The sequence below is a fragment of the Zosterops lateralis genome, assembly GCF_965231275.1.
Source record: "Zosterops lateralis genome assembly, chromosome: 5".
Classification (NCBI taxonomy): domain Eukaryota; kingdom Metazoa; phylum Chordata; class Aves; order Passeriformes; family Zosteropidae; genus Zosterops; species Zosterops lateralis.
Window position 1 is genome coordinate 61353672 of NC_139766.1, and position 26821 is coordinate 61380492.

Here is a 26821-nt window from a genome sequence, read left to right on the forward strand (position 1 = left end):
ATTAACAACAGATTTTATGTGCAGAAGGCAGTGTTGACTTGCTATTAATTTATCTGAATAAAGCATCTGTAGAACAGCTCTAGCACTATTGAAAAGTAATTAGCTAAAGCTTAATTTCCTTCTGTAGCTGAGATTTAGGTTTTTTGGCCAATGACACTGGAAACACTGTACCATTGGAAGGATCTTGAGAACTCTTGTCACTTGCTCTTGCAAGAGACCTGGAATTCACAGAGGTTTTGTCTTTTTGCTTCTGGAATCTGGAATAACAGTCACATTTTTAAGTGATGAAGGGTATTTCTGACGGTGTCCAAGACCATCAAGTGTGAATCCCTTTCCTGACTAGTAGCCTAAAGTGTTACAACAATTTATTGTATTCTGAGTTATTGCCTAATTATTTATTTTTAAATAGTTGATAATACACAGATGTCAGAACGTTATTTTACTGCAGGGGAAGCATAAAGACTGTGGAAATACAAAATACCAGTTGTATATTTCATTCTCCATGTATCAGTGAACTTTTCAGAGGAAAACCTGGCTTAGAGTATCTTGTGCATTATTTCTTATGTGAGTAATTTGACGAGTGTCTCAAAAAGCATATAAATCTTAATTTCAAAATTTTCAAAACATTAAAAGGAATCTAAGCCTTCAAATTCCTTCAGTATCATTTGGAATGGAACAGAATCATAGACTTAATCACAGAATGGCTTGGATTGGAAGAGACCTTAAAGACCATCCATTTCCAACCCCCTGCCATGGGCAGGGACACCTTCCACTAGACCAGGTTGCTCAGAGCCCCATCCAACTTGGCCTTGAACACTTCCAGGGATGGGGCAGCCACAACTTATCTGGGCAATCTGATCCAGTGCCTCACCACCCTCACAGTCAAGAATGTTTTCATAATACCTAATCTAAACCTGGTCTCTCTTTCAGCTTGAAACCATAAATGGTTCCTGATTTGCAAGACTAAGGCTGCAGCCAGTTTCTGTAATTGTCATTCTTGTGGACAAAATTTTTGGTTTAATGTTTTCCTGAAGTATGAATAGGTATTCTTAATTTGTTCTACCAGTTGTTTTCATGATGGATCCAAGTTTTTTTACACAGCATGAGATCAAGTAACTAATTCACTCATGGATTTGGGTCCACCTTTACCTGAAATGATTGACCACAGATGTACAGTACCATCCATGCTTGAATCTAATGAATTTTTAATGAATGTAGCATTAGTACAGACAGAGGCCTACAGGGTTCAAGTAGTTTAGTGAAAATTGTTAGCCAGGCATCAAGAGAATTTAAATTTTATTCTTAGTTTTGAAATGTGATAAATCTGGCTATTGCTGGGAAAAACCCATCCAAATGTGGTGAATATTATGTCAGTTTCGGAGTACTTTCATTTCACAATTGTTGCTTTCTTAAATATTTATCTAACAAGAAACATTCCTTGCTTTGCCAAATGCCTTTCCTGCAATAGTCTGGAAAGGCTGAGGGAGATCGGGATAAAGCATTGGTGGCACACCTCTAACAAAAGCAAGAACTCCTGTGTCAAATTACTTTGCAAGGCAGGAATTGATCCAGAATTGATGTAATGTTAATTCAGGGCAGGAATGCAATGTTAACTGAGGAAGTTGCAACATACCTTGACCGTTGCTAAATTAATTTTTCTTGTGGGATATTTAATTTGATGTGCATCACCTTTTCTTCTCTTTGTGAGTGAGTTCAAAGTAATTCTGAAGATTTAAGATATTCTCAAGTGGTTGGAGTGAGTCATTTAATATTTTTATATCTTTAATTCAATTAATGTAGTTAAATTAGAGATATATAGTTAAATTAATGGTAAGAGCTGGGGCTATTCAGGCTGGAGAAGAGAAAGCTCTGGAGAGACCTGAGAGCATCTTCCAACACCTAAAGGGGGCTGCAAGAGAGCTGGACAGGGACTTCTCCCAAGGGCATGGAATGACAGAGAGAAGGGGAATGGCTTCAAACTGAAGTAGGGCAGGTTTAGATTAGATAATAGGAAGAAATTATTTGCTGTGAGGGTGGTGGGGCACTGGAACAGGTAGCCCAGGGAAGCTGTGGATGCCCCATCCCTGGAGGTGTTCAAGGCCAGGCTGAGTGGGGCTCTGACCCTGGTCTAGTGAAGATATCCCTGTCCATGGCACAGGGGTTGGAACCCAATGATCTTTAAGGTCTCTTCCAACACAAGCTGTTCAATGATTCTGTGATAATCAACCAGCTTGATAGATAACACAGCCAAAAGAGAAATTTCCAATCTAATGCACAAATACAATTCTAAAAATCTGATTTATTGTAAAAGACATGATTCACCTTCTGGGAATGTCTATCAGTATCTGCCTGATCAGTTCTGAAAGTAAATTGTCAGAATATTTGCAAAAATTAGTTGAATGTCCTGAGCATAAATACAGTAAATTCTTTAGACATTTACAATTTTAGGTATAATATTGTTCTGTGTATTCCTGTCTATTTACTGATGTAATTTCTCTTCTAAAGATAGTGTTCAGTGACTGAGGCCATGCATGTTAGGATAGAAATCAAAGCTATCTGATCTGTTTGTTTCCAGTTCCACAATCTTTTTTACTGGTCTATCCTGTGTTTTTCACTTTGTCCATGGATGAGGAGGTCAGGAAGATCTAGGAAGAACCTCTTCTGAAATAAACAAGAATTTAATTCAGTAATAATAACAACTGTAACCAAAAAAAAAAAAAAATAGACAAGTAAAAAGAGGAGCCTCATAACTTTTCCATGGTCAGAAGAAAATGCGGGGCTAGTCCTGGTCTGTGTTCTTTTCTAGAAGTTTCAAAAGGTAGCACAAAGGTTGCCCAAATTCTTATATTTCTGAGAAGATCTGTCTTTTGTTTCCAGGGTAGATATAGTAGGAATTATCTTTTTTGTCAAAATTTATCTTTGCAACTGCATAAAATAATCAAATTAAGTACCTGTGAAAATCAACCAGATTTGCACTGCTGCAATAACCAACTTGGTTATGATTTGCAGAGAGCAGATCTACTTAGTAGTCTAACTTGTTTTAGGATGTGGATTTCAATGTGTCATGGATGCAAAATGCTAAATCATGGACTTTATAAAAACTTATTTCCACATTTTATTTCCATATTTAAAAAACAGATCTGTTTGTTTTTCAACTCAGGAATATGATTTTCATTCACAAAAGTCTCTTCTGTTGCTATGACAGGGATGAGTTTCAAAGTCTTAGTTTTACTCAATATATATTCCCTGTGTGCTGTTAATGAAGTAAAATTGGGTAATAAAATTTATCAATTTATTTTGAGATTTGAATTAATGATGTGGGAATGTTGAGCTTTTCCTTATATTTACTCTGTTTTGATTTTATCCTTTCTTATTGTGTTGAAATGATGCAATTATTCATAAAAAAAAGAAAAAAAAAAGAGTAAATTGTCACAACCAAATTATAGCCTTGTTTTGATTAGGATATCGTGTGTGTAAATTGTAGCTCTTGCTGCTCTGTGTTCTGAGCCTGCTGTTGCTTTCTCCACTAGCTGAGACTCCAGTATTAAAATGCTCTTTTTTTTTTTTTCCATACACAAAAATGTACCTCCAGCCCATCAAACCGTTTCCCTGGGAAGTTGTGGTTCAAGACAGCATGACCAAGTTAGTGTTCTAACCTGGAAATGAAAGGCAAGCAGAAGCTGAGCTGTTTGAGAAGCTCTGGCACGGCAAGAGATTACTCTGTCTCATTTTCCCCAAACCACATTTTTCTGGAATTATGCTTCCAAGAGAGTCCCCACCCAGGCAGTCCTTCTCCCAGATGAGGTAAAGGAAGCCACCATCAAGCTGAGCTGGGAGCTGTGTTAGGCTTCTCTGAGCTGGAAGCCTCTCTTCATTACATCACACCTGGCCGTATTTCAGAGATTAATGAACGGCATCTTGTCAGGTTTAATATATCACAGTGCTTGGGTTCACATTGAAGATGTAATCATAAATTCCCTGAGCTGTGAACTATACCTTAAGGACTTGCAGGGAGTTCTAAGAAGGCAAGAAAAAGAAATGACTGTAAACTACAGAGTGTGCCAGTTTTGAGAGAAACCTGCAGATTTTCTAGGACATTAGGTTTCAAAAGAAGGATTACACACAGACTAAACAGAGTAGAAGTCATAAAAATTTAAAGACATCACAAAAATAAGATCCCTTTTAGGTATGACAGAATACTAAAGGAAATTTATACTGAATTATACCACCCAAGCAGAGCCATTAATTAACGTAATGAGAAAATATGTTCCATTTCCATGGACCCAAGCGTGTCAGGAAGCATTTGACACTTTTAAAAGGGGGAGAGGTGAAAGCATGCACTTCACTGCTCTTGAAATTCTCAGGTTTTAGCTTATCTATTCACATTCATGTTTGGGCTGCTGAGGCATTAGGATATGTACTAATCAAGAGAGAGAAAGAAAAAACTACTGCAAGTGACTGATACGCCGAAAAAATGTAAACACATTTGTGCTGAATAACTCAGGATACTCTTGTATCCTGAACATTGAAGAGGTTGTCATGTCATATAGGAAGGCAGGAATGAAAAGAATCTTTTTTTGTCAAGATATGATTCTGAAAGTATTATATAAGTGAAATTTAAAAATCCATAAGCAGATGCTCTGTGTTCATTCCAATGGCTTATACTTATAAAGTTGGCAAGTAGGGCAATTTACAGGATCAGGAAATAAAAGCCAGACCTTCAAGGCTGTTCAGACATCATTTTTCTATGCTAAGAATTTAAAATCAGGTCCTAATTCCTTTCCTCAGAGTTTTATTCCATTCCTGTTACTCAAATATTCTCCTGTATATCACTTGGAAATTCTTACAGTCATTCATTGACAGAAGCAAGCTGAAAAAATTAGTTTTGGCCTTAATTTTTTTTAAGATATGAAACCTCCTGGTCCATGTTCTTTCATTTCTTATCTGTGATATAATGGTCAGTTAATATTGAGAACGGGACATTGCAGGTAGCATCTTCTGTGTTTTGTAATTTTTCTGTTTGAATAACAACTCCCAGATAGTTTAACACTTATTTTGTTTTGATAGATGGGACATGTTAGACTTAATATGTTGAACCATCTACATTTCTGAGGCATCCCTTTAGTATATTTTAATAAATGTGTATTTTGTACATATATAGCTGATGCTTAAGGATTCTCTAATTTACATATAAGTATAATTTTTATGGATGCAAAATTTTAAGAGTTAAATACACTAGCATGCATAAGGGTGCACATCTGATACAGCACATAGTTGATTTTTTAGATTAAACTTAGTTTCATTTCACTTGATGTCAGGATTTGGGCCTACAGATCCCTTTTCTCTATTGTGCTAAGCAGCTTACAATGCTGTGTATGCAAAACTGTGCTGTAGCCAAAATGATACTTGAAATATTAGGTCACCAAGAATCAACAGAAAGAAGGCCAAACCTTATGCTTTTGTGACCACATAAACAGCAGGAGGTAAGTAATAATAGCTAACCTATCTGTGTGTTTGAAATGCAATGTAGCAGTTATTTTATAATAGCAAGAAATAGAGGCAGAAGATGCAGGAGAATTTTGCATTAAATTGAAATTGGTGAAAATATTTTACTTGGGAAAAATACAGTTTATTTACTTCAAACATTACCCTATAGTACACTGTCATTTCATAGGAGTGCTGATCACTACCCTGATTGTGTTAATCTAAATATTTGCAATGCAGAGAATATTAGTTTGTTTAAAATTGCTTGTCTCTTTTAGTTGTTGTGGAAAGTTTATCAGCATTATCTATTTCTGAGAAAAAACTTACTGAGGACAATGTGCTAATAATCCCATTACAGATAATTGAAATAAAGCTCTTTCTGAGCAGGCAGTTTTCAAAACAGTCAGTGGACAGAATCTCATTTGCTTCTTTTTACTCTTTATAAAAAGGTTAATATGAATTATTAATTCATCCCTATTAATTTGAGTTATTATCTTTTGATCTCTGATCACGGGTTCTGCTTAAATAAGTAGTGATACTGAAGATGAGCCTTCTGCTGTGCCTATGCTGCATTTAACAGTAATTGCAGCAGCCAGAATACATTTCTGAATGAGGTGTCTGAAAGCACTTTGGGATATAGGTCACAGTTAAAGCAGTCCTGCAGAGTTTCACAGGCTTGCCTGGGATGTCTCTCTGCTGCCCCAGACTTCCTGATGCCACCACTGGGCTACTGCTCATACTCCAGCTGACTCAAAGCTGTCTACCAGAACTCAGTAGCCACTCAAAACTTCAGCAAAAACTTGTTTTCACTTTCATTTCCTTTTATAATATAGAAAACACTTCAGCGCTTTGTTACCTGTTCAAAAGATGCACAAAAGAATTCATACAATCCTGTGTGGTTTTAATGTCTCATTGCCAGAATCTGGCAAATCTGCTGTTTTGAGCTTTTCGTTGGAGTGTTTATTTGTCAGGGGACTGAAGCTCAAAACTCACAGTGATAGTCATGTACTCCACTGAAGCCTATTGCTGTCTGAACTTGTCTTCCTCAAGTCTCTGTTCAGCTTCATCAGATTTTAATCTCTTGGGTTGGTGTGCTGGCACCTCTGAAAGGACAGGCAGAGCATCCTGTGGATGATCTGTGGACATCAACAGATCTGGATCTACTCTGTGACTTTCCTCTGGCAGGTGGATTTTGAAAACCAAAAATTTATAGCTCTTAGTTGATAATTTTTATGTTGGCACTGTTTTCTAAGCGGTTCTGATGGCTTTGTGCTTTTTATGCTTAGTCTTCTCTGCTCTGTAAATCACAGAGTCACAGAATAATCTGGGTTAGGAGAGACCCTTACAGGCCGTGCCATCCAACCACTCTGCAGTGAGCAGGGATGTCTTCAACTGCATCAGGCTGCTCTGTCCAGCCTTGAATATTTCCAGGGATAGGGCATTCAGAACTTCTCCAGGCAGCCTGTGCCAGTGTTTTACCACCCTCTTTGTGAAAAAGCCTCTTACTCTTGTCTCATCTAAATCAACCCTCCTTCAGTTTGAAACCAGTGCCTCTTGTCCTGTCACAACAGGCTCTGCTCAACAGTTTGTTCCCATCTTTCTTACAAGTCCCCTTCAAGAACTCAAAGATTCCAGCAGGGTCTCACCAGAGCCTTTCCTTTTCCAGTCTGAGCAACCTCAACTATCTCATCCTTTCCTCATATGAAAATCATCCCTCCAGTCATGTTTGTGTCCCTTCTCTGGACCTGCTCCAACAGGATTGTGTCTTTCCTCTGCTGGGATCCCCAGAGCTGGATGCAGCACTGCAGGTGGGCTCTTACCAGAGTGGAGATGCTCTGCCTGTGCTATGAAATGGGGGTTTTAAATTTGTGAAATAGTCATAATTAAAAAAAATCCCTGATTATTCCCTATAAACAAACACTTTTTGGTTTTTTTCCCTTAATTCTTTTCCAAAACTTCTTGGAGATTTCTCTGCCTCACTCTGCCCCAGTGAGGGCTAAGTGAAGTGTGGAAGAGGCAGCATTGTCAGTGCTGCCCGTTGCAAACAGACCACTTGGAAAAGCAGAGCATAGAGGCAGAAAAGGGAGTTTGACTCACCTGGAAGGAGGCTCTGGGGCACTCAGTCCTGCTTCCTCGAGTGTGTATATCTAAATTGCTTAGCAGGATTAATTTAGTAGGCTAATTTACACTTTCAAGTAAGTTTTCTGGGCCAGAAGATTCTGACTCTGCTCTTCCCTCTCTTCTTTTGATCCACTGCTTTTTATCACTTCTGGCTTCACTGTACCTTGGATTCAACCAGAAAGACTGCAGTCAAAACAATTTCTTGGGAAGTAACCAGAAGTTAGATCCACCTCTTTGTGAATTGTAGTGATGTTCTTATCATTAAACTGGCACCACCACCCATGAAGTTAATTGAGGTGCTGGCTATGACTAACTTTTCAGGATTCTCCAAGGTTTCAAGCAAGCTTTGGCAGTTGTATGTCTTATCCTGCACTGCTTTTAGAAGGAGATAATTATCTGTCTCTATAATGTTTGGGTACTTCTGAGCATATATGCCAGCCAGAAAAAAAAATTAGCCATATTAAAAGAAACATATTGAGCTCAGGTGCCAGGATATTTAAGTAGTACTGGAAATTGGGTAGATGGAATTGTTCTTTGAGACTCAAAAGGGTTTACAGGCCTGGGACGCACACATTATCAGCTTGAAAACTGATATGTGTGTTCCTTTCTTGGAGGAAAAAGTGGTCCTAAACACAACAAACAAACCAATCCTGTCTAATCTGTGTGTGAGCACATCAACACCAAGGCTGTGGGTTCAATCCCCATATGAGCCTTTTCCTGAAGAGTTGCACTCGATGATCCTTGTGGGTCCAACTCTGAATAGTCTGTGAATATTCAGTGTGTTCCATCTGGGGTAATTTCGGGTGAATCTGCAGTTTCAACAACCACTGCTGCCTGAGTATTATGTGAGGGATTTCATTTCATGGCTAATAGAATTTGCAAAACAAAAAGATTTAAAAATATTAAAGTGCAGTTTATCTGCATACTGAAAACCTGATTATTCCGTAGAAGTTCCATCAGAAACAAAAAGCTGTAATTATAAATGCAAAGTAAAAAGGATTCTAGTAATTTACAGGGGCTTCCCAGACATGAATTCATCTTACTACTAAGGTATTTAAATAAGAAACCTGAGAAAATACTAGACAGCTGTATTTTTTGAATAATTTTAATAAGCTAACATGGTAATGAGTTTACTGGTTGCATTATGCTGCCCATACTGAATTCCTTGCAACTCAGTCACTTTGCTTTAATTTTTTCTTGCAGAACCATCTTAAAAACTGCCTATTGTTTCAGCTTTTTGCTGCTTGTTTGCATCGATCTAGAACCAAATAGCTCTGAGTAAGTGCAGAAATGATGCATGAGGTATTAGCATGTGTGTGTGGCTGCAGGTTTGTGTTACAGATATAATAAGCAAGAGGTATATATATGTGTGTAGGCTGCACAGCTATACATCTTGGAAACCTCAGGGTTAGGCTGACATAAGTGCCTTCTGATGGCTTGCTAGCTAAGATCTAGCACGAGGCTCTCTGGGGATGAATTTCTTAAAAAAATAAAAGTGGGTTCGGCCACATTTATTTGATATTACATTCATAGGTGTAAAATAGCAGTTTATAGTTTCACTTGTCCATTTCCCTTGCTCTGGACCTGCCTCCCTGATCAAGAAATTCAATAGCTATTAAAAGCTGCAGCTGTACTAACAGTCTTATGCTTTATAGGAGGCATTTTGCAGCTATTACTTTAGAACAGGCGTTCTGTGCCAGTACAGATGTTACGTCCACCTTTTTCATAAGCACTTTATCTGCACCATGGGCATTGCATTTCTAATGTTTGCTTGAAATTGCTGAACATGCTCCGTAGCTGTAATTTATTTGGGCTGGTGTAGTTTAAAGGCCTGAAAGCTGTGTCTGCACCTGTTCTATTCATCCGACCAGGAAAGCACGAATTCCACTGCAGGAGAGTTTGTGCAGTTGGGATCTCTTCTTTATAAATCTCCTGAACCAAAGGCAGCCATTTGCTTCACGTGTATGTTCCTTTTCCCTGAAGTGAAAATAGCTTGCATACATATCACAGAATCCCAGTTTTCTAATACTGAAAGGAGAACAAACCTCTTGTTCTGATGAAGGACAGGCATAGAACTCCTACATTCCCTCCCTCAGTCTATCTCTAAGTAATCAAATGTGCACGGTGAAAGGTGAGACATGTAGAAGTTGCTCCAGTGTGTACAACTGGAGAAAACTGTGCTAGGATAATGACACCAGTTTCATTGTGGGACAATGTGACAGACACTTCTGAGTGAAATGTATTTAAAGTGAGATAAAATGAGTGAAAAGAAAAAGCCACTGCTCAGCCTGATTTGCCTCCTGAAAACACTGGTATCAGTGAATTTGTGCTAATGGAAGATAAGCAACAGTTGAAGATGACTAAAACATTGACAATATCTGAAATTTCGATTATTGAATATTGAACAAGTGTAAGAGCCAGTCATTCAACTGTTTTAGCCCAAAATTTTGGAATTCACGCAAAATCCAGGAGTAGTCCTGGGTCTGAAAGACAAAAAAAAATAAACAAAAAAAGAACTTAAAAAACCCCCCAGAAACCATCCCAAAACAAGCAAACAAGGAAGCCACTGTTGAGTGAGGTTTTCCAAACCAAAGCTATGTCCCACTTTGCCCAGTTCTGCCAGAGACGTATGTCATCTGTAGACATGTCATCAAATATGACTCAAACCAACCCTTCCCCCAAAATAAATAAATCCAACCACATAGACCGAAATGATTCTTTGGCGTCCTAAAGATTCTACCCTACTTACTTGTGGTGCATTTTTAATTTACCAGGGGCTGATCCATTACTTAGTGTTTTCATTAAAGTAAAACAGAAAAAGAGCACTTGTTCCATAATCAGTCTCATGAAACACTTGTAAATACATAGTGAATTTAGTGCAACAGAAGGGAGAAGCAGCATATCTATAAGAAAACAAATAAAGAACCAAGGATTTAAGGAACAGAGCCATATGTGGAAATAAAAAGGCAATTAAAAGACAGAAGATTGTTCTAAGTACATATTTTGGGAATAGTGATTAAATACTTAATCAAATATATGAGTAGTAACTGTATTACTAACATGAAATGCTCCTGAATTAGGAGGAGCATTTAGGCTTTGGATTCCTTTTGAAAGTTCTGATGGCTTTTGGCAAACCATACAAGCTTTGTTCAAGAGGCCAAGGATGCCTCCTTTGGTAAATCCAAAAGCAGATTCAGAATTTGGCCCTTCTGGTTTAGAATATCATCAGAAGCTCTAGGTAGAATTACAGTCCTGCTGTACACAGCTGAGTGTATATAATTCTCTAAGTAAAATTCATGTCTTATGTGTTGTAAAAGGAATGAAAGGTAGCTGTTAATTCCAAGGCTTATAAATATGTCAGTGGGTTTTCATAATGTCTTAATAAATTACAAGTACAAACTCAGTGACTCATGATGTCACTAGAACTACTCACTGCACTGTATTTATTGTAATTATGTACAAAACTCACAGAACTCTTTTTACTCTTTACATGAATATATAGGTCCCACTAAAAACTGAAAACAGTCTTCGTGAATTTCTTCATTATTTATTTACCATCTTTCAGCTGATTTCTTGTTCTGAGCACTTCTTCAAATGAAGAAAATTTTCAAGAAAATGTTTAAAAGAACATTGCTGCAACTGCTGTATTTATTCATTGAAAAGCTGAAGTAAAATACAGTTTCCAAATATTCTGAAATTTGGGTGAAGTTCAAATTTTCCTTGGATCCTAGTTCTCTGGCTGGCCACCAGCCCATATCACTAATGGTATAGCTAGCTGAAAAATGGAAAAACAATTTCATGAAAATTTCAGGATTATTTTGGCTTCAATCTGAAACGTAGAGATAGCATCAATATCATAGAGTTGGTAATGCTTCATTCTTTAGTTTAAGAAATAAACACAGGACAGGCTAAAGGCTTTAGGTAAGTTAAATGTGTAAGACTGATTTAACAGCATTTCACACCACCAAAGTAAACTTAGTGTGTGAAGAAGCCCTTGGCTCTTCAGTGCTTCCTGTCCCAACTGGTTTCTGCTGTCCCAGATGCAAGTGTGGTTTGCATTTCAGTGTTGTGATGATTAATTGTTCTCTTTTATCATCAAACACAGGGGGTTGATCTGTGGAGCCAGCCCTGCTCCTATGTGTATGCTCAGGTGTTGAGTTCAATGGAACAGAACTGTGACTTAGGATGGGGAGAAAAGGAAAGAATTCCACACTGCATCCATGTTTTATGGCCCTCATTTAAAGCACTGGAAATGGTACCTCTGATTTTAACATACGTTGATTTGATGACGTGCTCCTTTGAAGAGATGAAATAAATAACAAATAAATGGCCCCAATGCTTCTCCCACTGTTGCTGAACTAATTCTCCAAGACATCTGTACTACCAAAGCCTGTGCATGAAATCCCCTTGTTCCAGCTGCATGTCCACTCACATACTGCTTGCCATGCAACAGGTATCTTTTCAATAGGGATGTCTTAATTTTCTGTCCAGGAAACGCCATTCCAAACTTCCCATTCCAAAAATAATAGCAGTGTTCAGTCACATTTTATGAAAGCATCTTAGAATTTATATAAATAAAACTAGTGTACATTTCAAAGAATATATAAAATGCTGGTGTTTTGCTTTTACTGCAAAGATCAAAGAGCCAATTAAAATTAAAATTTCATGAACTTTAAATTATGCATTTAGTCATAAAAAATATTAAAACAAAAAAGAAATTAAAGCAGCAGCTGTACCTTATATAGTAAGATAAAGTTTAATATATTTTATTAGCTTAAGGGACACAGAATAACTATCTAACCAGAACTTCAGGCATGCATTTACATAAATATATTAAATTAAGGAAAGCAATTATACACTTAAACATCCTTTTGTCTAAAAAAAATCATTAAATCCACAGATTAACAATAAATCCAACTCTATGTATTTATCACTTCCAGATACAACTGTTCCATTTCTCAGATATTACACAAATACATTTGTTAGAATTTATATGCATTATACATATATTATATATTACATAATAGTGTGTATACATACATGGTGTTCAATAATATAATAATAATTTGTAGTTTTTATAGCACTTTTCATTTGAAGAGCTCAAAGCGCTTTACAGGGATTGATTTCACTAATTTTTGGATGGGAAGTGGAGGCACAAAGATGCAATTATTTCAGGTTATATAGAATTTGTGACAGACAGCAACTGAATTCCCTTGTTTGGAACTTCAGTCCTGCCATCCCCTTAAAAAGAAATGCACATATAGCATATGGAGTCTGTGTAGGTAGACTTGCAAAGACTTGTAAGGTCTCAAACCAAGAAAGCACTTAATGATATTAATAATGTTAAGCACATGACTTCAGTGAGGCTCATATGCTTAAAATTACTTATGTGCTCCCAGCTAGATCGGTGCCTGTATATGCTTAGTAGTATAATTCAGTTTATAGAAGATGCTTAAACCTAGTTTGAGTGATATTTTCTAAGCTATTTTCCCACATTTCAAATGTACATAGAGTACCTGACAGCTACTATGAAATAAAACTCATTGAACAGAGGAATGCCACTACAGTAATGTTCTCGAGTGACAGAAGTTTTGTGATTTCCTTTTCTGCTTGGCTCCCATTACAACCTAATTGTTCTCAGAGGGGAATTGAAGTTTTAATTCTGCAGTATATTTTGTGGGGGATAGCTAATAGCATTTCTGGATAATTCACAGGGTAGGGTTACTGTTTCTGGTACTAATGGAGACCACTACAAGCTACATCTGGTGACTTAATACCAGGTGGTTTCTGGTCTCGGTATGTCTTGATATGAATTAAGTTCATTCTGCACACAAGTTTTGACTGCCTAGAACATTTTCTTTTTAGCAGCTCCTCCTAGGAACATTCAGAAAATGGAGTTGTTTGTTACTGCCTTGTGATGCAAAACACCCTTTTGTCTTACTGTAAAATGTATCCTACGTAAAAAAAAAACAGTCTCCAAACCAGCCAACTTTCTCTGCCTTTTTTCCGAGAATACCGTGAGCACAGCCGTTGTGTATATTCACATGATGCTGCCTTTCTGAAATTTCCTGGGAACTTAAGCAGTTTTTCACTTAAAATATTTTTTTACTTTTTTACTTCTTCACAAGACAAAAATAAATAGGAAAATCTCATACAACTCTTCTCCAGTAATGCAGCTCTCTCAGTGCAAAAATTTTGCTCTCTGTGCAAAAATGTCTGACAGTTTTGTTTATGGAAGCCTGCCTATGTGCAGTAGACAATAGATAAAGACACACATTATTTGCATATGTGCCAGAATATTAAATGTTTGTGAATGTCTGTAGCATAGAATGATCGCTAGATTATACTTTTTCAGTACTGAGAGCTCAGGGAAGCAGGTGAGTCACTCAGCTTTCACCTCAGCTGGTTGCTGGACATAAAAAAAGTATCAAGAAGTCAGGCAGATTTTGTGTAAATGCTGGCAGTAGCTGTAAGGAAACCCAGGAGGATTGGAAAGCTCTGTAGGGTTTTCTGCAGGGCTGGGTCTGCACTCTGATTCCACAAAACACTGGTGTAATGCTGCAGATGCAGACACGGAGAGGTCATGTGTGCACTGATGTCTGAAGTTAAGATCTTCTGCCAGCTAAGTGGATATCTTTTAAGGACTTAATCCTGTAACTAATGAAGTCAATAGGAGATTATCAGTTGACATCAATGGGCTTGGAGTCAGGCCCTCAAAGATTAAAGTAATCCTGTACTAAGCTTTCAGGTGGCTTCTGCTGTTTCACACCTATATCCCAAAAATGACTTAATCCACTGAACAACAAACTTTTCAGCAAAATCAGCTTTTTTTTTTTTTTTTTTTTTTTTTTTTTTTTTTTTTTTTTTCCCCCCGCACTGTTTCTAAAACATTTTGTCCTGAAACTAGTTAGGGAAATATTTATCAGGTTTTTTGTAGCCAGAACTCAGATTATTTAGTACAAATTTTCTGCAAATTTGAATTGAAACAAATTTAAAGGGTTGGTTGCATTTTTAATGAGAATGTTACCTTTTACTTTTTAATATTGCAAAATGAAAATTATTAGTTTTTTATTTACCACTTGGCTTCCTTCTGGTTTTTTTTCCAAGATAAAGGACACCTTTTAAGTCAGAAGATCAAAATGGTATAATTACTAATTAAACAGATACACTGATAATCTAAAGGACAGTAAATTAAAATGCATTAATGTCTCTTAAGAATTTACATGTTTAAGGAGAAATTAGCAGAACAGGCTGTCCTTGGACTTGTTTTTTTATGTAGAACTAATCTTATAAATGCCTATTTCATGGATGCAATTAGAATTACATGTATGAATACTCATTTTCAAAATAGTGCAACTTTACACCTGTGGAATTACTTGTCCATGTTTTCAGCATCTCCATTTTGCATAATTTTACAAGAAAAGGTCCTTGTTTCTCAACCCAAATTAGAGAAAATGTGTACTGAAAGGCTACATTTCATCATGCCAGGGATATCATTCTGGTTTTCAGCTAAGGCATCTGTTGACTGGATTGCAATGGGTAACTGTGATAAGCACAGTGACTGAAGTGATTTCTGCCTTCCTCCAGCTTCAGTCTGTCTGTGCCTGAGCTGTATGAGGCTGGTACTCCTGAACTGTAAATGCCCAGCTAAGACACAGAGCTAGAAGTCACTATAAAATAACAAAATTCTGTGGAATGACCAAAAGATAAAAAGTCTCAGCCTGCTGGGAAGATTTTGATGCACACATCCATCAGGCACTTTCAAAAATAATAAGCACCTGCAGCAACCAGAGATTGTTGATGTTTGCTGTGGGTCTAGAAAGGAAGGAGCTGCAAAACCAAATGTGGACAAGTGAGTGAAAGAAGGAGATACACAGAGGTGTCATGTCAGTGATACAGAATTTATATTCTTATTTATACCTAACTTACACTTTGTTTGCATGAAATAGAATAACGTGTGAGGATTTAAAGGTAAAAAGGATTTGGATCTATGTCCCCGTCTGTTAACAGAAGAAATTTATTCCCAGAGGGGGAGGCTTTGAGGCGCAGTAGAAAAATGAGTTTACTGTTTTTCTGAAATGGAGTGAAAGGATTTGGAGCTGATTTTGCGTAACATCTTATTGTCTCCCTACTTATCTATGAAGTAAAGATGTTTCTCCTTATATTCCAGTAATGTGCCTTCTTTCTGATCAGCAGCATTTAAAAAGAGAAAGATGAGTTTTCTGTCCCAAAATAATAAAGCAGGGGTTTAACACTAGCAGGCATCAGGGAGAGTCATGTTTCTTGCAACAGGTATGTTTGTTCTCCTTTAGCAGCTGAAAGGCTGAAAGAATGCTTGAAATGTACAATGTGTTGGGAACAGAGAGGCAGTATCTCAGAATAAAGGAAGAAATGAATGGAATAAAAGATTAGGAGAGAGAGACACAGAGACAGAGACAACTTGAACACATACATAAAATCCCTTCTGGAGGCCCTTATCTAATTGCCTCATTTATCTAGTTTCATTTATAAGCTCAGTTTTATTCTGGGACACTCTTGGAGGTTGTGTGAGAATGGCTGCAGAATGACCTAACTGGCAACAGGCTTTCTACAGACCCTTTTTTTTTTTTTTTTTTTTTTTTTTGTATGTCAATTCTCAGGGCAATTACTGCAGTTGCCCTTTTTATATCAGCATCTTGGGTGGCTAGGCCTGGGGTTTGCTCACTCTTTTTAATAGTATAATTTCTTTTTATAAATAAGCAGCTAGGATTTTTTGTGTCTTTTTTTTTTTGTCTTTTTTTTTTTCTTTTTTTTTTTTTTTTTTATGAGAATACTTCTTTTCCACTGGGACTTCCTATGAACATGTGGGCTTAATGCAGATGCCTGCTTTCACACAATATAAAAGATGATTTAAAAATGAATCAAAGCAGTTTCATAAACTATCTCCCCTCTCCCTCTAACCTTCACTTAGATTATTTCCTAATTTTGAAGTTTTTATGGAGTATCTCAGAGCAGAATTTTTTAAAATAAAACAAACGGAAGAATTTTGTTTAAATTTTGTTTAATTTTGAAAGTGATTTTCTGGATGCAGCACAGTCAATGTGATTTTTTTGCTGTTGATTTGAATGAGGCTTGGATTTAATTCTTAGCTCTTACTGAAGTTTTATTTTCAGATTCCACTAGTAAACTGAATTGTCTTTATTATTTAGATCAAAACTCCAAGATCATTGTTTTTTGTTTTCTGCATGACTGTGGCATATATATATTATTGTGAATCTCCAATTTAGGTGCCATCTGTGGTATTTTTTAAGGCACTAAGCAGTGAGAAAAGAGCTATCACATCTTCCCAGCTGGTTGTTGAAAATAACATGTCACAGTGGAGTTAAAGCTAAGTTTATTTTAAAATATATTTCATTGAAGAAAGTGTTATAGATGTTATCTCTGTCAGATATTTAAACGTTGCTAAAATACTTCAACGACTTTCTTGCCTTGCTGATTATGAAGAGTGTAATAAAACCGTGCTATGTGACAGATTTAGACAGCTGGCTCATTCATGAGAAGTTCACATTTTTGTCACCCACATTGCATAAGGAAAGATTAGATGCTAAGGTCAATTTACAAAAATGGTTGTCAGGACATTTTTTAATTGTAAAACTTTTTGTGATGGAATTCAGGGAAAAGACTAAAGGCAGAAAGCAGCGGAGACAAAGAGCTGCTATTAACCTACAGATGCTACCACAGGGTTCATTTTAAGATTGGTCACACTGCTTAGCCAATGAAGTGTTCGTGTGACTATAAGGGACCACCCTTTTCTGGGGTGAGAGGGCAATTTGGTCTTCATGCTCATTTAATCCCAAGATGTCTTTCAATGGACTGTCAGTTGAATCTACATTGTGCAAAATTATGCATGCACTTTTTAATGCAGACCATTGTTCTCTGAGCACTTAACCAAGATTTCTCAACCAATTTCCATTTGGCATGAGGTCACTCGAAACCCCAGCAAACATATATGGATGGAAGGCAAATGTAATTGTCTGTTCCTCAGAGCTGGAATGTGTGAGACACACAGAAATGCAAGTATGGGTTATGCTGTAATTTCAAATTTAATACTCACTAAATGAACGCTGACAAATTTCTATAAGAGAAAATTTGTTGTGTGTTGCTGCCCTGGAGAGATGATTTTACTACTGGAGGGTAACGTGGTGAAAGTCTTTTAGATCTGTTTGGCTAAAGTGTTGTCAATCTTTGATGCATGAGCAGCTGCTTCGAAGGACCACAGGATGTGCACACTGGGGCTGCTCTGTTTTCTTTTCTTAGGCAAGATTTTGTAAAAGCTGCAGTAGGTAGTTTGCAGGTAGTGCAAAGGAAACCTGATAGTTGGTAAATAGCGAACAAAGAAACTGCCAGTAGAGCTGGAGATAAGAGGGCACCAGTTCTGCAGATACAGCTAATTAATTAATACCTTAGAAAACCTGACTACAGCATGTACACCACATTTATTGATACATTTACAAAGACTTGGTTTTCCATTGGCTCTCCAAGGAACATTTAGAACTGCATTTGGCAAGAGCTGCTGTAAGTTTTGCACAAGTGACACCGTGCACAGGCAGCACACGCCTGTGTGAGCTCTCACCCCGAGACACCCCGCTCAGTGTGGCATTGGCAGAGTCTGCCCGTGTATCACCTCTTACACTGTCCTGCTACATTGAAAATCACTTTATGGATACTTTTAACACATACTGTAATTTTTTTTATGGTTGGTGGGCGTTTGCTTTTTTTCTCATCCGGTGTAAATGAGCACAAGTTGACACAAGGGTACATTTCTAGATTAGATCCACAACACATTGAAGTGTGTGTGTGTTTGCTCTCTCTTTCCCAATCTTTCCAATTAAGTTGGTAAAAAAATGTAACTTGAGTATTTTACAGGACATGGTAAAGCTGTCTTATCTAGGTGATGTCTATATTATAAAAATAAAATAAAATAATATAAATATGTAACATGAACCCAGTGCCCATCGTTAAATAAAATATATGATAAAAAGCAGACCTTCTAGGATGACTGGTTTTGAAATATGCGAATATAATTTAATTATTAAACACTTGAAACAATCTTGATATTAAGCTGCGATAACCAGATTTTTGCATCTATGCTAGATAAAGAAATAACATTCTGTAATAGAGTTACATTGATGAAAGTGAAGGTTACAGTCTTATAATGAATTGCCTAGATAGGAATGCATTAAGCAGTTCTGAAATATTGTCTCATGATGGAGTTCAGTTTACCTTAGAAACTGTTACAACTGGATTTTATTAAGTCCAGCAGTTTATACAGCGATGTTTGGAAACTGCTTTCTCACTGCTCTAATCAGATAGGTACAGGAATGAGATTTCTGGGATGTCAAAGAATCCATTAAGACATCAGGAAAGTCCTTTGACGAAAATGTGTTTTACAGTGGAATTGCTTCGTAAACTATTTCTCATGAAGAAATAAATATTAAAAAAAGATTCCACTCTCTGCAAAACCGTATTTGTGACAGCGGCTGCGTGTGTATGTGTGCACATATTGGATATCGGGACGTCTGTGGAGACGTGCAGGAATATTTACACACATACAAGGGATTTTTCTGCACAGTGGTGGATATTACACTTAAATTAATAAAGTAAATCAAATCACCGGTGTTTGTTGCAGGATAACAGTCTTTCAGAAATGACAGGATTCAAAACAAATGCCCGTTGAAAGTGGAGTTTCCAAATAGTCCCAGAAACTATACAATGTAGCTGGTTAGGTCCAGCAAGTAGGATGTCATGTCTAGGATCTGATCGAGAATACCTGCCCTTGTCACTCTTCGGATGTTTCTATCCACTTGTTCACACTGGGGGCCGAGATAGCCTTTTTTACATAAGCATTTATTGGGCCTTACACAGACACCTCCATGTCGACAGGCTGGGTCACATTTTGCTGTGGGTGAAAAAAACAGCGATTTTCCAATTTGTTTAGAACATCACAAACAGAGAAAAAAGATAACAGTACACATTCATTTAGAGCTTACCTAACCTTATCTTAGTAAAGCATATAAATTAATAACAACATAGAAAGGATAAAATATTAGGAATGTTGGAAGTGTATTTCTTAAAATTTTAGAATATTAGGGGGAGGAAGTAATTTTGTATATCTGTGAGGATGTCACCCAGGAAAGACTGATAAAGTCAAATAACAGATTTTTTTTTTTAAATGTCCAAATCCTATATTCAGGTTACATTTAGGAATCTTAGGCATCTCCTTTGTATACTCAGGGTTCTGGGCTACACATATGCCTTAGCAAAGCAGACTGCACCTGAGCAGTGCACCAAATGCACTTCCTTTGCTCTTGAACCACTTAATGCTGGGACCAAAATTGAATTCCTATTGGAGAAAAAAGAGCCAGAGTATTTTTTCAACCATTTTTATCACTTATGTAAGTTTCAAAGTTTTCCCCTCTCTTTAGCAGATGCCTGATGATTTATCTAAAGAGTTCTAGGTTAATCAGCTTGCTTCAATTTTTGAAATATAGCTCCTATTTTAAATTGTAGCCACTGTTAGCAAAATGAATAATCAATAACTTTAGTTATGGAAGTATTTTCTTCTGGGGTAGTCACAGGACTGTGATATATAGAATGTACATAATATATCTTTCTGTTTCTGCAGGTGTTATATGGCTTAATGTTATCAATTGTAACGAACTTTAATATGGATTTATGGATATTTATAATGCACTGTGGACATGCAGGTTTTCCTGATTTTATCCAAGAGTTTTTTAACTACATGAAAGGGAAACTCATACCTTGTAAGATAAATTTTCTTATTTAAAATATAATAGTAGCTTGAGGTTCAACTTAGAACATCTCTATCAATGTGTGGGATACAGGGAAGGAAGATCCTTAGTCTATGTATTTTCTGTGGCTTTTTCGCTCATTGTGTCTATGAAATCATCTCCCATAAAGCTGTGATTTTTAAAACAAGACAGGTTATTTAAGACCCATTTATGTTCATGTGGGAGGCATTTTTTTACTTTTAAATTCCACTTTGACAAAGGCTGTAGAATGGGTCTCATTCTCTAAATGCAGGAAGGCTCTGACAAGTGAGGAAAATTGAAGCTGGGATATTTGGCCAGATTACCTCATTCATTTCTCTACCTGCCTTGGTTACTGGGTTGCTTCATTGCTGATGGTCAGCTCATGAATCTTTGCCGGTAAGATACTTTATTAGTGATTAATTAATTTCATTTCATTCTAAAGTCACTCCCACACATCACTAAAAACCTGGAGGCTGCTGAAATTTACACCCCAGCCTGTAAGGACTTCACCAGGGCCCTCCTAAGTGCCCTTCCAACCTGAATTATCCATGACCCATTGTGGGATCCTTGTTTTCTCTTAGTCCGTGCTATTTGAGTTCTACTGCCACAATATTAACATTCCTTTGTGTGGGCATCTGATCAAACTTGCTGAATATTACTCAGTCAGAGGACTCTGCTGATGCTGAGAAATAAAATCTTTGCAATAACATCTCCTGGTACCCAGGTTGGCTCTAGAACATCTTCACTGGCCAAAATGACACAGCTCAGACAGAAGCACAGCCTCTGAGACAGTGATGGCACAGCTGTGGCACTCCAGGCCTGCTCACCTCACCCCTTGGCTGGCACACCCATCATCTTAGTTTGATCACAGTCAAAAGTGACTTTTAAAAGCTAAAGCAACAAGATAGGACTTGATGAAATCACTGTAATAGCGGATCACAACAACATTGATTATTAGCTGTTTTGTTGACAGAATTCTCTTTAATGAATTGGAGCCATTTCATTTGGTAGGATCAAAAGCAAGAATGTACCAAAACTAAAAAATCTGCATTAAATTAGTGAAGTGCAAAAGATGCAATGGAGACCTGCAGTTCTGATTTACCATCTTTTCTGACAAGTTAACTCTCTTTGACACTGACAGCGATAATACTGCAAGTGGAAGCTGAATGTCCAAACAAAGGACATGTATTGATTGGATCTCCTTTCATTTGAAAATCTTGGTGGAAAAAAAAAAAGAATACTGTTGTCATGTTTGTGCTATCAGTTGCATTCTGCACTGGCTCACAATGCATTAGATGTTTTAGCACTTGCATTCATCTAAAGACTTGTTGTCCTGCAGCTTGTTAAATCAGTATTTTTTAATGTTGTCTTAGAACTGAAGGCCAATATATTGGTCAACATACACTGAAAATTTCTCTGAGTAAATAATTAAAAGCCAATTATGACATGTCAGTGCTCTTTTCACTTTTTGCTATGAATCTGTATACAAACCAGTTCTGCAGAACTCTCCTTCCCAGCCTTGATTACAGCAGCATTTTCCTGTGGGAGTGCAGTGCCCGTTCCGACAATGCCTTGAGCATTCAGATGTCAGTATCTGTGCAGGCTGAGCTGTTCTTTTGCATTCTTCAGGGACTAAAGGCCTGAATAAAACCATACAAACCAAGCAAAGAGTTAAAAGCTGGGATCAAGAAGAAAAATTTGATTTTTTATTAAAGGCCTGATTCTCTGCTGTAGTATTATCAGTGGGACAAATCATGAGATTTCTTTTTTCCTCAGACAAAGCAATAAGCCCAGAGATGATATGTTACAGTACAGAAAAATACAGTGCAATTTGCTATTATTTCATGTAACTGCCTTCAGAGATCTTCCACAAGATTAAGCAATAGTCCTTGAGAATTCTTGAAGCATGAACCTGCCAAAACCAGCTTGCTGAAGGTTTATCTTCATAAAGCTGCCAGCTTATCGCAGGCAGCATCTGATGGTGTTTTTTTTGCATCTCTAGCCTGATCTAGATTTCCCCTAAGAAAGGGGGAAGAGTAACCTGAACAAGTTCTATGTAACCTGAATGCGTTTTACAACGCATTATGACGTGTGCAATAATTTTGCAGAAGTATTTCCTCTGTCTACAAATTCAGTTTTAAACTGCCAGCTTTTTATTTCCATTTTTCCATGGAATGATATTTGGATTGTACATTCTGGATGCTTATTTAAGCATCTGAACATCAGAAAATACTTTTTCACTCTGAAAGTGACCAAGCACTAGCACAGGTTGCCCAGAGAGTTGTGGAGTCTCCATCATGGGAGATACTCAAATGTTGTCTGGAGATTGTCCTGGGAAATTTGCTGTTGGAGTCCCTGTTTGAGCAGGAACCATGTGCCCTCCAGAGGTGCCTTCCAAACTCATCATCAGGTGATTCTGTGGAATGTATGCATGAAGGAAATTCTAGTTCAGATGACTTGAAATATTGCTGACACTGGATGTTTTGGTCAGGATGATAGGATCATCCAAAGGCTACAGGTTCCCAGCAGACGTACCACGTTTTGTCTCTGCTGTAGGTTTGGTTGCACAGGTACAAGTTTCGAAAAGAATGTCAGGATCTCCCAAATGATCTAATCAAGTAATTGTATAGGAGCATCATGGAAAATTAAGGTAATTAGTGACAAATACAAAATTCCTCATTCCCAAGGAAATCATCTTAACTGCTGCCATACATACTAATCTTGAAATGGGCAGGAAAAAGATTCTAATAGTTCTGTGAAGAGCTTAGAGAAACCTTGGTTAAGGGTCCAGCTAGAATCTAAACAAACCAAAACAAAATTCTATGAGAGAGAAGAGAAGAGAAGAGAAGAGAAGAGAAGAGAAGAGAAGAGAAGAGAAGAGAAGAGAAGAGAAGAGAAGAGAAGAGAAGAGACCACTGTTCGTTATACTGACATCAGTATTAACACCCCAATTATATGCAAATAGATGGAATAGCACCTTGTGCAGTGATTACTTTCTCACATATTAATTTCCTAGACTGATACTCCTGTGCAAAGGAAAGGATAGTTTTTGGGGTCTGAGAAAGAATGGGTATGATGGAGGCACAGAAAACAGTGACACAAGAAAAAGAGGGAAAAAAATTGCCTTCTTTTTTATCTCCCATTTCAACAGAAGAAACATCAAAGGAAGAAATTAAGCTAAAGAAAATAAAATTAACTAGCTGAACTCATGGCTACTAAGATATCAAAAGATATCTAAAGCCCATGTTCTACTAGGATTTTAAATAGATATTTCTGTACACAATGGGGCCATTCAAAGAAATATTAGATAGGGTAAAAATAATTTTTTTAAAAATAAACATTCGTACCCAAGTCCCTGAGTAGCCATCTGGACTTAGATTTCCCCCTCCCATTTTGACATGCATCTTGTAAATGGTCCACTACAGGGTTTCTTGCATTTTTCCTTGAAACAAAGTAATACAATACAGGCCCACTGGTTTGTTTCAGCATAGCACTTTCTCTTCTCAGTCTTAATTACTACCCTGATTATTTAAACATCCACACGCAAGAATTAGTTCCCCAAAGATGTTAAGGACAGAAAGAATGTGTAGATGCTTCTTTAGCACAGCACCAAGTCCTGCTTTCCAAAGCATTTCTGAGAATCAGACTGAAGGTCCTGTATTATTTAAGGGCTTTGAAACATGTTTTGACACCTTTGGTGCAGCGTATTTGAAACCCTTTCAGTTTTACTGTTTACATATTTCCACAGCTGTCTTTTAAACAGAATGCATAATTTTTTTGACCTGTAAGGAATTCCAGTTCTATAATGAACAATGAGTGTATTACATATGATCTGTTTAAGAAAGTTCCTATGCTTAAAAAGCAATATTCACATGAAATGCTGTTTTGGAAATGGTTCTAGAAAATAATATGATTTTCAGTGGAGACTCATTCAGATTTAAAGTAAAAAGATCTGTCTTCTAATTCCTACATCTGGAAAAAAAAAAATCTACATTTGAATTATTTCTGTATAGCCAACTGCATAGGATGCAATATTCTTTATCTGTCACTATTTGAAGCTCATTTATTTTAAGTTACTTTAAATGGGAGGCTTGTCTTTCTCTTGCTCAAACACAAGTACAGCAGGAAACATAACCTCAGGCTCCTGGAGCATCTCTTGGAAAAGAGCTCCAGTGGCATATCTTTAGCAAAGAATGACCTCATAAGTCACAAAGGTATTTTATTTGGGAAGATAATGATTTGTTTTATTAATAGATGGGAAGTATTTGTCTGTGATAGTGCTCTACTATATGGTTCTTTTTGTATGCAATTAGGAAGGCAGAAGTCACACTTTTTTGTATCCAGCTGAGCATGGCTGGTCACTTTTATGATTTAAAGTTTTCTACCGCTCTCAGGCCTTGTGAATATAACTTTGCCTTTTATTCTACCATCAATCAAGAAATTGCACTTATCAGCCTTGGATAATATTTATTAATGGTGAGATGGAGTAGAAAAGATGGAAAAAATTCTAGTTGGCAGGGTGCCTTAGGAGAAGAGGAACACAAATGCAGCTGCAGCGGAATCCTCACGTGTGAGAATCGCAGGTTTTCCTTAGCTGTGCTCTGGGAAAAGCCACGCTTCTTTCTCAGGATTTGAGCACTGCTCGGGGACCAACACATATTGAGAGAAAGCCTCTGCCCCATAGTGCTCACACTTACATTCTTAGGGCTTGGAAGGAGTGGAAATGTTCAGGCTCAGTGCAAGTTGAAGTGAATCTCACAAAGATAACGCAAGTCCTGAAACAGACTGTTAGACAGGAGCATGATTTTGTTTATATAACCAGTGCTTCGCTGTGTCTCCTGATGTGGAAAATGGAGGGGAATAGATGGAGCCACACTCTGGGCTGGAGAGAATTTTTTTCCTTGTATCCCTCAATCTATAAAACTCTAAAGGGTACAGCTTGATTACTCTTACAGTGAGCACTATTTGGTCCGCAGAAAGTCAGCCAAAAATGTAGCTGATAATGACTATTTATATGGTCTGTACAATTCTAGTTATCTTAAAGAGCTGTTCATATATACAGTACAGTACAGTATATCTTGCTTGTTAAAACAGGCCTTCATGAAACTGTATAACAACTCTAAATGTATGGAACATGGAGGAAAAGTTGTACTGGGGGCTGGGGCCTCGCTGGATCCCTTCACTGACGTGAGCAGTGAGCTGGGAATTCTTGACTGTGCAATGTGTAAAATAATTTGTGCTGCCTTACCATAGCTAGTAGAAGAAAGCAGCCTCTACTGTTTAGAAGCATATAAAAGTCTAACATGCTTTAATAGATTAAAACTCATCCTGGCATAGCTCAGGAACTTCATGCTTTCTTTAGTGAATCTCTTTGCAGCTCCACTAAACACATAGAGTGATTTAGTTGCTGTATGTCCTGTCTGTAACTCAGATGTGCATAAATCAATGCAAATGGAGGGCCAAACTCAGTGGTAAAACAATGGTACTGAACTGAAAATAATTCCTCCACCAGGCTTTTGACACAATATCAAAAAATCTCTACTTCTCTACTAAAGTGAGGAGGAAAAAAAAAAAAAAGGCAGACAAAATTCCTGGATGATCAGATTCAAACAAGAGAGACTGCTATAGAAATCTTGATACAAAATATATGGAATGTTATGCTTCAACTACCTGCACATAAGATTTAGGTATTAGAATGATATTTAAGTATATCACCAACATTTGTGCATTAGTTGTTGAGGTTTTTTCCTTTATAAGGGAAAATGTCAAGAAAAAATAATTTCGCTTCACTCCTTGTCATAACCTAAATTCACTACTTGTCATAGAATAAATATAGCATTTCTTCAGGTACAGCTTCTAAAATTAAAAAGTATACCTTTAGTCCTGGGAGAGATGCCAAAAGCTCGTTACTTGTCTCCAGATTTACTACATGGGAATAATGTGGAAAAAACTCACGGCTTTTAAGATTTAAACTCAGCAGCATATCAAATTTATTCTTATATGGTATACTTGTTCATGACCTCTAGTCTTAAGAAATTCTGTCATGTTTGAAAACTAGTCCCTAGTGAAGCCTGTATCAATGTTAATAGCTAAGAGGTCAATGCAACTGCTAAACAGTTTGTATTACTGTCAGGGTGGTCATGAAAACAACACCTGCTGCATGAGCACTTGGCAGCTGGGTCAACAGGCACTGTGGGAATTTATCAATTTAGGGGGCCACTTGCATAACACTTTGACTGATGAATTGGGAACGACTGGCTTACTGGGCTAAAGCTGCTCTATTATGTGTGACTTTCTTTAGGACGGCAGAGGCTTCCTGCAGGCTCCAGAAAATAAGCAAAAGATAAACTGAACTGTTTTTTTCCTTATAAAGTGATAAAAAGTGAGAACTCCTTAATAGCCAA

The 26821-nt window shown here is 37.2% G+C and overlaps 1 protein-coding gene across 1 annotated transcript in view; it reads right to left on the bottom strand.

Annotated features, from left to right (window-relative positions):
- Nucleotides 1–12016: 12016 nt before the first annotated feature.
- The window catches only part of HHIP (hedgehog interacting protein), a gene marked incomplete at its 5' end in the record, with an annotated part of 74670 nt that continues 59865 nt past the window's right edge, over nucleotides 12017–26821 (bottom strand). Inside the window, 2 exons of the mRNA XM_083861022.1 lie at nucleotides 12017–19543; nucleotides 21909–22057. Coding sequence (XP_083717148.1) covers nucleotides 19350–19543; nucleotides 21909–22057 — 343 coding nt within the window. The 3' untranslated portion in view covers nucleotides 12017–19349. The remainder of the gene's footprint in view (nucleotides 19544–21908; nucleotides 22058–26821) is intronic.